We start from the raw sequence: 15,745 nt of genomic DNA, 5'->3' as shown, positions 1-15,745 counted from the left end.
TTCAAAAAGTACAATGTTTTGTTACTAATTTTGTTGTTCCAAATCCAGATTCCTGATCTGGATTTGGAACAACAAAAAAAAAGGGTAAATATGATTTAAAAATTTTATTTCTTCACAAATGTTTCACTGAGAATAATTTATGCAACAAACCTTAGAATGACTTATGCTGCTGAAGTTGTTAATCTACAACATCATATGCAAAAATGAACTAGTGATTATATCATGCACATAGCTGTCAATGAGTTTACAGTGGAGAATCCATATTTTTGACTTGGTTTAATCCCTTCTCCATCTCACCATTGCAACATAAGAGTTTCATCCTTTTGCAATAACAGTTTTTCTCCTTTGCAAAACAGTGAAACTAAATTAGAATCAGAATTTAAAAAAAAAAAAAAAAAAAATTCTGTGAATTTTTTTTAATGAATTCTGCCATAATATTATCTAGAATAGTTCCAATAATTGTTCAGTTAGTCATTTAAAAAAGTTAAAATTTATTCTACAGCATTTTCATTGCAAATCGTATATTATGGCTCATGGATAATTTAGAAATTAATAAAGTTTATATTTTTTATTTATTGTGTGTGTGTGACAGTCCTAAGCAAACTATGGCAGCACTGCAGTGTAAATTTTGTAGATACCATACAGATAGGCCAATCAGTATAGTGATGTAGTATGGGGTTATGTTGTTTGTGTTGTGTGACTGGCCACTTAACCTAGATGGCAGGCAACAAGCTGCCACCTCTGTCTAGTTAGCATCTCTGGCACATGGAGCCAGACCAGAGATCTGTCTAGCACAGGTATTTCTCATACCAACAGATGAATGTACTAATCTTCATAACACTAGAAGTGTAAAGAAATGTAGAACAACAATGAAGAAAAGGACAAGCAGAGGAAAGCAAGGACAGGAAAGAGAAAAGATAGAGAGGAAAGGACAGAAAAGGAAAATAAATGCAGTACAGATCATAAAATCCACAAAAATCAGCAAGTCCAAATATCCCGTGACCCCTGCTCTCATTAAGTCTCTGTCCTGCTCCTCACCAACTGCAGCATGTTCTGAAATGAAAGAAACAATATGCTTCTAACAGAATGCCACGAAGGATGATTAACAGCCAGGCAATTCACACAAGAGGGTTTATTATATTCTTGTATGAACATTCCTAAGAGATTGGAAGATTTACTTTAAACACCAGGACATGTTGCTGGATGAGAAACTGATCAGTAGTATGCCACAACATTCACAGAAAACTTTACTGTATTTTATACATATAGTAAAAAAGTATTAGTGCAGTTTTACCAACATCAAGGCTGTGCTGATATGATCCAATAAAGTGTTACAACTTCAAGTATTTAATCCACACATAGTAGAAGCCGTATGACTTTATGAATAAATTTGGTAAATTTTGGACTTTGTTTGGTAGCTAGCAGGCTTTGTCATGAATTCCAGGCACCAGAGTGTTTCCTTGCAGCAGTAAAGTCTGTTATTGCAAAACAGAATTCATAGATAGCAAGTTGCCAACTGCCTTTGTAAGTGTAAGTTAAATATTATTTATCTTAACCATTATCATATTTGGAGAACAAATTCATCCTCTGATATTCAGTGAACAAATTTTTATAACTAAATTGAAATGAATCAATTTTGCAAAAGAAAAAAATTTCCAGTATTTTCAACGGCATTAACAAAATAGATATTTTGCATTATCAGTTCTTACTTCATAATAATGAAAGAATTGATGTACAGTAATCTTTGGCTGCGGAACTGAAAGTGCACCATTGAAAGTAACAAACTATCCTAAGTCATTCTTAGTATTTCAGTAATTCCTCATAACAGTGCTGAATTTCAGAGAATTTCAACCAGGTGAAGAACATGCTGAACTGTGATCTTCTCTTTCTAGTACAGCTTTGGAAATGCTCTTGACAGCCATTGCTTTTATCAAAACCTCAACTCAGTATTTCTGAAGAGGGCCAAGTCTCCGGTAATACCTTTTTTTGTAACAATCATAATAAGTTGATGTCTAGCAGGCATCATTTCAAGACATCAACTTGAAAATACACTGTGGGTAAAAATCCTGTGGATGTAATCTAATATAAAATGTGTGTATATTGTCAATGAAATGTAATTTATACTGCAATATGGACTTGAAAATGCCTCCTGCTTTTTCAGAAAAATTTGTTTTCCTCCAACTTTCTGAACTATACCAATATATTTAAAAATGATGGAGCTTTCAAAAAGCTTACAGAAAAGTTGCATATCACATAAGTTTTAGTTTACATTGGATAAGGCAATGTTAAACAGCTTTTTTTCCCCCCCTTTTTATATGTAGGTAAATGCTGAATTAGATTTAACAGTGCCTTCAGTTTCAGAAAAATACCAAAGAAATATATCAGTAGTATTTAAGGAAACATTCACACGATTTTCCATCTATGTACAGTACCATGAAGCATTTGCTTTATATGCTGTACATCAATGTGATTTTTCAGTTTCGAGTGCTGCATATCAGTGAAATTGAATTTCAAGTACAGAGGCTGACTTGGAAAAAAATCATCTGCTTTCTTACCACATTTTTTGATAAAATATACAAAACTCTAGCTTTACAAAAGATGGAGATTGTCAGACAAATACCAGCATCAGTACCAGAATGTGCAAACCCACGTACTTTAGGATTTCACGTTACTATCCCAATTTTCTAAACTGTTGGCCTTCTGTGCTCTCCAATTTCTTGTTAGATTTTTTAACTGTAGCCAGAGAAAGAAACCCCTCATCATTCTAATTCTTACTTGATACCATTTCCTTTTGGTCTGTCTCTGGGCCTATTATTATTCATTTTAGCTTCAAGTATCTGTTTAGCTTATCACTTCTCCTGACCTTTCTACATACCCATGCTTCAGCTTACTTTAATTACCTTTGATAGGACATTTGTTCTGTCTTTTTTTTTTTTTTTTTAATATTTGTAATGTGATCTTGCCATCGCTTTCATCTGTTAAAACTCATTTCTCAAGATTTATTTTTTATCAATCAATCCCATTATTTCTTACCCAGATCTCAGCTCCATAGATTAAAATAGAAAAACTTATAGGCAGATAAATTAAAAATAACTTTTTTTTTTTTTTTTATGTTTCATTTTCTATCTTCCTGAAAGAACATTCCTAGATATACAAAATTTCACTCATTCCAGTTTTTCGTTATTTAGTCTGCAATGTAAATTTTTCTTCTCTCTCATCTTTCATCTCTTTGTTTTGATGTTGCTGATTTTCATAACCAAATCTCTGCAACCTATTTTATTAAGCTGTGCTTGAGGATCTTGTGGGCTACTATTTAAAAATGCAATATCATCTTCATATGATAAAAATCCAATTTTATATCTTCCACACTAAACTCTATAATTTAATTCTTTTGTTAAATGGTCCACAAAAATTATAATGGGCAATAAGAGTGCACTCTTACCTCACTCCATTTTCTGTTGCTTCCTTCAATATTCACTGTAGATTTGCTATTTTTATACAAACTTTTTATTCTCCTTTAAAGATTATTCTTCATACCATATTTTAAAATTTGAAATAGTAAATTTCTAGATATTTTACTTTCAAGATAACCAAATCAAAATACAGGTGCTGATTATGTTCCCATGACATTTTCCTAATTTGTCTTAGCTCTGTTGCATTCAACTATGTGTCTAACCCTCTTTTCTAAGATACCTGCATAACTTGTACCTGGTCCACTAAACAGTGAATTCTTCTTTCATTTTCACATTTCATTTTACTTTTCATATCTTGGTGCCATATTTTGGTCCAGCTGGTCCTTCAGAAAACATACAGTAACACTGATTTCCTTGTGGCTTTCAGCATTTCAGATCTTATTTTATCTACACCTGTATATTTTCTATTACATTTTCTATCTCACTAATTATGATAGTACTCAATTTCCAGTATCATTCTTTTCTTCTAAGATTAACTAATTGGCAAGGTTGTTAATGACAATGTGCTACTGCAACATGATCTACATAATTTGGGCAGATGGGCTGAGAAGTGGCAACTGAAGTTTATGCAAAGTTTAAACAAATGCAAAGTACTGCATATGAGTAGAAGTAACCCAGAGAAACGTACCAACTGTGTGGTACTGCACTTAAGGTGGTAGAAAATGAAACAGACCTGGGAGTAATTGTGCAGTCAGATATGAAGTTTTCTGAGCAATGCTGCCAGGGCAGGTCATGGGGTTTTGTCAATGATATATAGGAATTTTGCTAGCAGGGAAAAGGAGGTGATTGTCCCTCTGTATAAGGCAATGGTCAGGCCACGCCTTGAGTACTGTGTACAGGTCTGGAGGCCTCATTTTAGGAAGGATGTAGATTTGCTTGAGTGTGTACAGAGAAGGGCAACAAGATTGGTGAGGGGAATGAAGGGATCCTCTTACCAAGAGAGGCTTAAGTTCTGCAAATTGCAGTGGCTGGAGACTAGGCACCTGCGCGGTGATCTGATTGAGGTGTATAAGGCCTTGAATGGGTTGAGCACGCTGAATTCTGATGGGATCCTTCCACTTGTTCAGATTACGAACCTAAGGGGGCATAAATTCAAATTAAGAAAAGACAGATGTAGAATAGATGTGCGGAAATTAGCCTTTAGCCAGCGGGTGGTTAATTGCTGGAACAAACTTCCCTCTGTCGTGGAAGTTGATAGGTTAAATAAATTTAAGGAGGAACTGGACAGGCATTTGGAGGGAATGGTGTTTTTTTTTTTTTTTTTTTTTGGCTGATGCTGTTTAAGCTCATACACTTGCTTTCTTGCATCACATGCCACTACTACATTTTTCTTCCTTCTTGATATTTGTTTTCCATTTTACAAAATCTTCTGAACACTTCAAGATCAATGAAGAAATATCTAGTGCTGTCTACATTATAAGCATTTTAAGACAGGTTAAAATACAAGAATGTGTCAGTGTTTCTAACAATTGTTGTTTAATATACTTAGTTTGATTTTAACTGCACCACTTTCTTTTCATTTAAGGACTTATCAGTAATATTACTGTAGTTTCATTTGTTTCTCTTTAATTTTACTTTACTGTATTTTGATATTAGTCACATGAAATATATTTTTAGTTTCTTCCCTTCCCTTTATGGGCTGAGTTTGCCTCTAAGTTAATATATATAAAAAAAATAATAATAATACTTAGGTAAAACCAGTTATTTCTATTGTGTATGTAAATAAGTGTAATGTTTAGAATCTATTTATTACTAATACAGTCTACAAATCTTATTTTATGGATGCTTTCTCATTTGCATCTTCAGTGGCTGTAAAATTATATTTAATCTTGCAGTCACTTGAAGACAAGATAAAAATCCATGAACTGTGATTTTTAGATTCTAAACTTTATACAGGTGCTTTTATTTCAAGTATTTGGGTTATTTAGTATAAATATATATAAATTTTATTTATACAATTATGTATAAATAAAATTGTTTGTTAACACAATTACTCACAGGTGAAGTGTTCAAGTATTTAGAGAAGCTTAACTTGTGCAACATGCTGTTCAAACATCATGTTATAATTTTCCCTTTTTATTTTATATTATGTTACACACATATCTTTAATTATCACTTTTACAATAGGATACTGTGCTTTAGGTTATTTTTAAAACACAGCACTAATATTTAGGGAGGCCTCCCCATCATGAAAGATGTTAGGATATATATATTTTAAAGAATTATCATTCCTCTAAATCTGCTGTATCCAGATTTGTGCCATTAAAGTGACCTGTGTATACTCATACAATGAATGTACAGAACTTTTACAGTACAAATTCCTTCATACTATCCATTTTCTGTTAGGTTAGCTATAGCCACAGTAATTCCTCTTTCTTCTAATGCTTGCTCTAATCTATCTTCCTCTGCTGCCAGACTATCACCATCAACTTTTGCTTAAAAGAGATACATTATGATCATTTTTTTTCCCTTTTGCCTTTAAGTATCAATATTTCTAGGTCAAATATATACATCTGGACTTAAGTTTCTGTTCTTGTGTTGTTTGAAAGTTGTATTAGAACTTTAAAATATGGTTTATCACATTCCATAATGTTATGCATAATTTTTCCTTTACATTATGACATTCACTAACTACCAAGCAGGTTTAGAGCAAATGAAAAAGTACGTAACTATAATAGAAATCAAACAGTTTACTTAAAATAGCTTCATTTATACATCTCATACTGTAATTCCCTTCACAAGTTATCTACTCATACACGTTAAATAAATAGCATTTTCCCAGAATAGTTCTACATTGCTATGTAGGACAACTCACGAAGGGATTTACAATATGAGATGTAAAGTGTTGACATTTTATCCAAGCTTTTGTTCCTTTGTTTGCTTTCATTATAGCTATGTACTAACTCTGTGATAATTATATTCTTTTTTTAATTAGCTATTTTTATTTTGGAAGAGACATTTCAGAATGCTTCTGCTGTATTCACACTGAAAAATGGATTATTGTTAAAAATACCATATTCATATTTCTGGAACTTGGCAGGTATATACAGGGTATTTCAAAATTGCACAGGTTTATGATAACAAGTGTAGGAACCATTCTATAGCTGAAAATAAGGGGGGGGGGGTAAATCCTGTTAACATGTCTCATGTCTTTATTTCCAAGATATTAAAAATTAATCATAAATTAAAAAACTACTAGTGGTGTCTGTTGCCTTTTACTTGTTTTGTGTGCTGATGATTGTCCTATTGTTTACAGTATAGCATTTGTTAATTGATATTATGGGAGCTACAAATCTTTACTTTTGCTGAGTTAAGAGATTTTAATTTATGGTAAAGTTCATAAAACTTCTGTAGCTATTGTTTCCAGATATACCAAAAAATTTGCAACTCAACAAGCACTAAATCATGATTTAAAAGATATGCTGAAACTACTAGGAGGTAGACAAACTGCAAATGGTGAAGAACAAATACTTAGCTGTGTAAGTATCTCATACCAGAAGCTTGTTAGGTTGCCTGTGTATGGAAATTACATGAACAGCAATTGTCCATGGCTAATATTGCAATTTATACATGATTATCAATTTCTCAACCATCTTCTAGTTACAGATGATTCATGTTTTACAACAAATAGAATTCTCACTTTTCAAAACACTTTTGGCTAGACCAAATAAAGCCTACATATACTTTAGTGTTTTATATGGTGTTCTTGGTCTTCATTTTTTTTTTTTTTTTTTTTTTTACCAGCAATGCTTTTAGGAATGATTTATGGGAACTACTGGAATATCACTTGAAAATTGGTGGAGAATGCAGTTTATGTGCAAAACTGCACCAGCCCACTTTTCCTGTGATTCTGACTTTTTAAATACAGAGTATAATCAATTGACTTGTTTGTTGGAACAGCCCCATAGAATGAGCACTACAATCACTTGCTGTCACACTCTTAAATTATATATTGCGTAGGGTCAATCCATGGTTTATTCCACCTATATTATCACACAATGAAAGCTTCTGAAAAACCATTGAAAATAATCCCAAAATAAGACATGCCAGGGGAAATCAGTGATTCATTATGGTGAAATGATCCAACAAAATGGAGGTCACTTTGAACAGCTGCTTTTTCTTTTCTAGTTTCTTTCCATGTTTTGTAATTTATGATTAATATTTTGATTGAAAATAGTTTTTTTTTTTAAATATATGTTCATGGGAAGTTTTTAGCTGTAGAATATGCTACTATATTTTTCCCATGCAATTTTGAAACTCTGTATAGTCAGTATCTCAACAACAGCCAATAGTTTGACTGGAGATATGGGCTGGTAACACAGATTGCACCATAGTCCCACATATATAGGGTTAACTGAAATATAGGAATAAATTATATTATTGAAAAATTATTGTTCAAAATTGTGCATTAGCTTTCACTTTTGCTGTACTAGTTTTTCTCGACTTCTTTCAGATATATGAAAGGAAGATTAACACTTGATGCAGTAAATAGTTTCATAGATGCTTTTAATAAAACTATAGATTCTAAATACACATTCCTTGAAACTCCACGTAACCAGCTCAGACAGGATGCTTACAGAAGATATCAACAAATGAAGACTCAAGAGTCAAGGGAAAGTCAAGGTAAAAAAGAAATTAGGAAACACTTTTTTTTATATTGCTTTATATGTAATATGTATTACTGGATCTTTTGCCTGTAAATGTCTTTAATCTTAGATTAGTCACAAAGTTTAACATACAATTTACTGTTTTGTGAATCGGGCTGTCTATGGAAAAATTCTTTTTACCTTCCTACAATGCTAATTACTCCTTTCTGGATAAATTTACATTTTGCATATAATGGTTCTGGATCATACAAATTTACATTTTTCCAAGGTGTTCTTTTCATAAACAATTCAACTAATATAATATTATTTTGAAATCTTCCAGTATATACCACCATATTTTATTTGTATTTCTAATTAACATTACACAGTTTTAATAGATGGCAGTAGGAGATCATACCTGTTGATTTGGAGTTGAAAAAAGATAATTCTCTTGAATTCAGATCTAGAAATTGAAATTAAATTATATATATATCAGATAATAGTGTATTAGAAATGACCACAAGTTTTTATTTTATTATTATTTTTTTAATTTCTGGCAATCAAGTCAAAATAAGATTTTAAATTATCAAAGGTGAAGATATGCGTTTTTGTCATAGAGAATTAGGCTGACAGTAGGGAAAGATTTTTCAATGTTAACAGATGTAATCAGAATATCTGCAGCATGATTCCAACAGTGGAAATAACACCAGAAAACTGAAATTGCCAAATAAAAGGCTTTCCAATTAGCTACTATTTCAAAGCTAATCCAATCTAGATAGCATATTAGGCAAGTCTGCTGCAATTTGCCAAGAGTTGTTGTCAGTGTTTGGTTGTATAAAACCTCCATTATATAAAAATGTTTATATTGTTTAATAAAAAAAATAAAGAATTTCTATATTTAAAAAATGTATTAAGTAGGGAAATGTCATTATAATAATACACTGTGTATTCTTTACATGTACTCTCTATGCTGGAAAGCTTTTTACCTGCGAAACTTCTTGCTTGGGAAAATAATACATTACAATATATAGAGTTGAAATTGGGAATTAAGAAACCAAACCACAGGGGGAAAGTGTCTTATGCGGGAATTTGTTATCTGGGTTCTACTGTGTGTGTGTATATATATATATACATACAGTAAGATCCCCGTATCCAAGGGGGATACATTCCAAGACCTACCATGGATGTAAGTGAACACCTGCTGACCCCATATATAATGCGATTTTCTTGTACATACATAGAATAAAGTTTAATTTATCAATTAAACCAACAGCAAGAGATTACCAATATTAAATATGGTAATAATAAAGCACAGCAGACTCTCGACTGGATTAACCAGGCCACTTCCACGCTCCAAAAAAAAAAATAATAATAATAAAATAAAAAACAACTAGAAATCATAAATTCAAGTAATAACTAGAATAGGTATAATAATAGAATAGATATTTTGCAAGTCGTAAATAAGCGACACGAACCAGCGTTATAAGTTGTCATTGGGAGATTAGTGTACCTATTCTTTTGCAATCCCCACTCTTCAACGTCTTCACACCTACCGGTCAAAAGAAAAAAAAACAGACCAAATGTTTAGTTTGATTTAGTGCTTCGCATTGATTGTTGTTCCGTTGCATGGAAAATGGACAAATTTTTTTTTTGTTTAGAAATCATGCTTTCAAATTAAACAAAAACTTGAAATTATTCAAAAGTTTGAAAATGGTGCAGCCGTTAAATCTCTAAAGAACCATTATAATGTTGGTGTCATGGCGTCGGACATGCAAGTAGTACGTGTCGTTTTTTTTTTTTTTTTTTTTTTTTTTCATTTTTTCCCCCATTGTTTTCCGCGGGTAACTGAATTAGCAGATATGGGGGCACAACTGTATATATCAAATGTAATTTTAAAATAAATGTTTCAGTTCATGAAAAATTAACAAGTCGGGTATGACAGATGCACCTAAAAGTGCAAAGCAGCATTAAAGGATGCAAAAGTATATATAAGTATGTATGAATAGATATATTAAATAAAGTATGCATAGATGGAGGTTAAAATTAAAGTGCCAGTAACCAGAGGGGTAAGGATAGTAGAAAAATAAGTATAGTGGATATGTAAAAGGTGAAAGAATGTTAATATCCTAAAAGTTAGGATGAATTTAAAAAATTATGGGCTGAATTACAAAGCAAATAGGAGGTGAGTAAACTGTAAAGTAAAATTATTAATAATAAGATAAAAATATAATACAAATAAGATAGAATAAAAAGTGGTAAAGCTGTCATCAGATATGGGTGGGCATATTTAGATAAAAGTAGAATACAGTATGCAGAATCTGATGTCAGCTGAAGTAAATATTAATGTCAGGTATTTCATCAGAGGACTACACCTGACCATGTATCTGCATTTCTATACTTGTCTATAGTAGTAGGCCAAAGAGCAAAAAAAAAAAAAAAAAAATTGAAATTAGCACATTCTTATACAGCATGAACAAGGTAGTCCCAATGCAGTGTCAATTAAGGTAAAAATAAGGATCACGCTAGAATAAAATATAGTTAAGTGTTTTCAGAGAGGGAAAAGGTGTAGTTTTATGTAGTAGTTTAGTGGAAATTAGAAGAATTACATAATTTAGAACAAGTACACGGTATAGGGTGAGGTATTAAATTGAGGATAGGTATATTAGATAAAGTATGCATAGATGGAGGTTAAAATTAAAGTGCCAGTAACTAGAGGGGTAAGGATAGTAGAAAAATAAGTATAGTGGATATGTAAAAGGTGAAAGTGCAAAGCAGCATTAGAGGAAATTAGAAAGTTAAGTAGATAAAGACGGAAATAGCGATAGGAGTATAATAGGAATGTTTGTATCAACCTTGTCTACACTAATAGTTTTACGAATGGGTAGAAATAGAAAGATAAAAAGCAAAAAAAAAAAAAAGTTATTAAATCACACTGAGCTAGCTGGGGTTGTGAAGCAAAACCTTATAGTAAGGGCTTTGTAAGCATTAGTATAAAAGGGAGATAATACCAAATGCTTGTATTGTAAGGAAAAAGCAGACGAAAAAATATAAGTCGAAACATGCCAAGAAACAAACTGAAAACAAAACCAAAAATATAATAAGAAAGTGAACGATATCTGCAGTTTTCAAGTATTGCGTAGCAGAAGTAAGCTGGAGGGAAAATAATACGTAGGAAAAAGGAAAGGATGAAGGAAAAAGGCAGGGAAATATAGCACACATATTTAGTAGAGTAGATGAATGCATGTAAAACAACCACATTAGTAACATAGCTCCATGATGAACCAATTTACAGCAGCATAATGGACTTAATAGAGCTTGTAGAATTGTATAATCCCATATAAATCAAAAAATTACCAATTAGGGAGTAATTGCTTACATATCTAAGCACAGGAAGAATCACTTAATATTCTGTGATAGAGAGAAGTTAGATTAATAATTATAATATGTAGTCCAAAATGGAGTGAACCAATATTGAAGTAATGTCAGATCTTTTCTGTGAAAATGAATAATTTCATAATTGAAAGAATGGCTTAAATCCAAAGGTAAAAGGGTGTAGTAAGAACCCAATGTTGAAAGAATAGTAAATAAGTCCAAGGATACAGAACTAGTTTAAATCCAATGATGAAAGAACATGAAATAATTCCAAGCTTTACCACTTTTTATTTTCTTATTTTATTTGTATTATATTTTACCTTATTATTAATAATTTTACACTACAGTTCACTCACCTCCTATTGGCTTTGTAATTCAACCCATAATAACTTTCACCTTTTACAAACTACTATCCTTACCCTCCTAGTCACTGGCACTTTGTGTAATTTTCACCTCCATCTATGCATATTATATATATATATATAAATTTTTGCCGTATGAAATGTGAATTAGGTTTAATTGATTTCTGTTCCCAATATTAAAAAAAAAAAAAAAAAAAAAATTAAACAGCAGTGCTACAGACATATGGCATGTCACAGGATGGGCTGTGGAGAGAGAAGAAAAGTGCATTAAAAGCGAGTGTCAACAGGAGTTTACTATATATATCTAACTTACTGCATTACCCTGAATGCTTACATACTGTAATATGTTTTGTAAAATAAATAGACAACTATTTTATTTTATGTACATAAACTGACTTTCCATAACAATAGTGTTGACAATACAATGAGATCTGTACTTTAGACAAAGCTGGAGATAAAAATTAACTAAAGAGGTAGTGCAGCATCTGTCAATTTCCTAGTAAACGTGTCACTTTCATTGCCAGTCATAAATCTGTATATATAAGTGAGGGGGATAGATCCAGTTAGTCACTGATCTTGAACTAGTGATTAATGTGCAATAGATACTTTGCTGAAGAATCTGTAAGTGCACCACTGCTGCAGTATTCTCTCTTGCTACTGGCTATTACATGTCACTTGTAAGAACTTTACTTTCTTTTGCAATGTGAGCAACTATAGTTATTCTAAGCAAGTAGTAACAGACATTAACATCACATCAGTACTAGCTCCCGGCATAAGAGGTGTTAGACAAGGAACAAGCACAAATATATTTTCCTGAAAGTGTTTTAATTATTCCAATATAGAATTAGTGATTTGTAAAACTTTAATTGAAGTGTACAAATAATTACCTATAAAAAAAATGGAGATTTTTATCTCAATGCCTAAGAAAATATCCCTTTTTGTCTTTATAAATCATTTCATTTATAAAAGAGGATTTGCAATATATAACTAGAAAGATGCTAGATTGGTTCTTTCTTATAGTTTCAGTATCAATGAGATCAATTCTTGTACCATACCAACAAACAAGTATTAGCCATTATGTTCTACTAATGCATAGCTGACCTCATAAATTCCTCTTTTCTAATTAAAGACTCAAGGTTCATGTGTGTTCAGGACCAAAGGGCACTTACTTTCAGACCTGGATGCTTTTGCAGCTAGACTTCTGTACATTAAAATATAAGAAAAAAAATTTAGAGCATATTGAATATGTTATTTGTAGAAATATTTTCTTCCAGTCAACTGTAAATTTTAATTTTGATATTCTTTCAGGCACATTTTTCTGTGTTATGGATGATCTCCAGTTTTTTGCAAATGTGAAGCTGGGTAGCAAAATCAGATCAATTCTTGTGATTCTCAGACATAACGGTCGTATCAAAGAGATTCGAGGACCAGCTAATATTACCAGATATGCTTTGGTACCCTAGCAGCTACTATGAATTTGTACGAGGAGAGGATAGTTCTTGTAGTATAAGGCATTTTACAAACTTGCACCTTGAAACAGGTGATTATCAGATGGAGGAGACATCTTTGTAACTAATTTCAATGTTTTGTACATGTAATTTAATTTTCTTTATTATAATATTGTTTCTAATGGTACTAAAATAACACATTTCATTATACTCATTTTTTCCACATGCCAACTTAAATAGTACAATAAAATTTTAACTTATCTTGAAGTACCCACATCACTATTGCTCAGCAATCCTCCCCTTTCCATAGTGCCTTGGAAGATGCCTCAAGCCTTGAAAATGTATTCTGCCTACTCCTCACCTCTTTCTAAACAATATATCCTGGATTGCATTATTCATCTTATTTCTGAGTAAATATGATGCAAGAATATAACCTTATTTGTTAATGGTTGGAAATAGAACAGAGTTTCAAAAGTTTTTTTTTTTTTTGCAAGAAACATTAAAAAATAATATTAAATAAATTCAACACAAAAAGAAAAAAATAATAAACATTTTATTCACTCAAATCTGATGAAATTAAATATTCTAAATTTTGTATGTTAATGCTTCTTAGATTGTTTTAAAATTGCTTCATATTTAGACTTGCTACTAAACCACAACAAGAAAGGAATTCCTAGTGAAGGTAACGTCATCACAGCAAAGGCTATCCAATCCAGCTGAAAGAGTTTATGAATAAACAATCATTAAAAGCTAAAGTAAATATATTAACGTTTGAATTATAGAGTATATTAAAAGAATTAGAAAAATGCAACAGCAATTCAGAGAATACATTTTAATGTGACAATTCTGATTATTTTTTCTGAACAGATTTTAACATCTGTTCCTTCTACCAAATTAGCATTAGTAGAGGCATTTGATGCAAGAAAGCAAGCTTATGCAGCATCAGCCAAAAAAAAAAAAAAAAACCACTTCCACTTCACCCCTCTGTTCGTTCAAAATACCTGTCCAGCTGAGCCTTAAACTTATTTAGGCTATCAACCTCCACCACAAGGGATGGCAGTCTGTTCCACCAACCAACCACCCGCTGGCTAAAGGCAAATTTCCGCACGTCTATCCTACATCTGTCTTTCCTCAATTTGAATTTATGCCCTCTCAGGTGATTTTTCTGAGCTAGAGGAAGAATCCCATCAGCATTGAGCATGCTTAAACCATTCAAGGCTTTATACACCTCTATCAGATCACCTCGCTGGTGCCTAGTCTCCAGACACTGTAATTTGCAAAACTTAAGCCTTTCTTCGTAAGAGCACCCCTTTGTTCCATTCACTAATCTTGTTGCCCTTCTCTGTACTCGTTCCAGCAGCTCTACATCCTTCTTGAAATGAGGCCTCCAGACCTGTATACAGTACTCTAGGTGTGGCCTGACCATTGCCTTATACAATGGAATAATCACCTCCTTATCCCTGCTGGAAAAATTCCTGTATATCATTGACAATACTCCATGAGCTACTCTTGCAGCCCATCTGCACTGCTCAGAGAACTTCATATCTGCCTGCACAATCACCCCCAAGTCCCTTTCATTCTCTACCACTGTCAGTGTAGTACCACAGAGTTGATACGTTGCTCTGGGGTTGCTGTTTCCCATGTGTAGTACTTTACATTTGTCAATGTTAAACTTCATTTGCCACCTCTCAGCCCATCTGCTCAACCTTTCCAGATCCTGTTGCAGCAGCATAGTGTCAGTAGTGTCCTTGACAACCCTGCCAACCTTTGTATCATCTGCAAACTTGGACATTAAGCTTGATATACCATCATCAATATCATTTATAAATACAGAAAACAACAATGGACCCAACACTGAGCCCTGAGGGACTCCACTAATAACATCAGTCCACGATGAGCAGTGTCCATTGATTACCACTCTCTGTCTTCTCCCCCTCAACCACCCCTTTATCCATAGCAGCAATTTGCCTCCAATGTCACACTGCTCCAATTTGTGTAGCAGTCTTCCATGTGCAACAGTATCAAAAGCCTTTCTAAGATCCAAGTATATAATATCAAAGTTATTCCCTGCATCCAGCTCTTTTGTGACTGCATCATAGTATCCAATCAAGTTGGTCAGGCAAGACTTCCCCTTAACAAAACCATGCTGTGTCTGAGCTATAACTGAAGTCTTGTCTAAATGATCCTGCAGTGCCTCTTTAACCAGTGCCTCCATTAATTTTCCTGGAACAGAAGTTAAGCTCACAGGTCTATAATTACTTGTTTCAGCCTTTGATCCTCCTTTGTGAATTGGGGTCACATTTGCACATTTCCAGTCCATGGGTACCTCCCCTGAGTCCAAGGAAGCTCTCATAACTATGGCTAAGGGTTTGCTTACTTCCTTTGCTGCCTCCTTTAATATAACTGGATAGATCCCATCCACCCCGGGTGCCTTTCTTGTGTTTATCTTCAACAGTTTCTCCTCCACTTTACTCCCAGTTATTTCAAGATTCTGTAGCTTACTG

At 32.8% G+C, this 15,745-nt stretch overlaps 2 protein-coding genes across 2 annotated transcripts in view; one reads left to right on the top strand and one right to left on the bottom strand.

The window, feature by feature from the left end:
- LOC150089364 (uncharacterized) overlaps window positions 1–13,347 on the top strand; it is a 64,236-nt gene extending 50,889 nt beyond the window's left edge. The window contains exons 6-7 of the mRNA XM_090368548.1: window positions 7,927–8,096; window positions 13,102–13,347. Coding sequence (XP_090224674.1) covers window positions 7,927–8,096; window positions 13,102–13,256 — 325 coding nt within the window. The 3' untranslated portion in view covers window positions 13,257–13,347. The remainder of the gene's footprint in view (window positions 1–7,926; window positions 8,097–13,101) is intronic.
- A 430-nt stretch (window positions 13,348–13,777) lies between these two features.
- Window positions 13,778–15,745, bottom strand: part of SsRbeta (signal sequence receptor beta) — a 55,725-nt gene continuing 53,757 nt past the window's right edge. The window contains exon 6 of the mRNA XM_090368547.1: window positions 13,778–13,957. Coding sequence (XP_090224673.1) covers window positions 13,841–13,957 — 117 coding nt within the window. The 3' untranslated portion in view covers window positions 13,778–13,840. The remainder of the gene's footprint in view (window positions 13,958–15,745) is intronic.

The sequence above is a fragment of the Mastigoproctus giganteus genome, chromosome 2, assembly GCF_048544385.1.
Source record: "Mastigoproctus giganteus isolate SK-2022 chromosome 2, ASM4854438v1, whole genome shotgun sequence".
Lineage (NCBI taxonomy): Eukaryota > Metazoa > Arthropoda > Arachnida > Uropygi > Thelyphonidae > Mastigoproctus > Mastigoproctus giganteus.
Note: the sequence above shows the minus strand (reverse complement) of the source record. Positions and strands in the feature narration are given on the sequence as shown.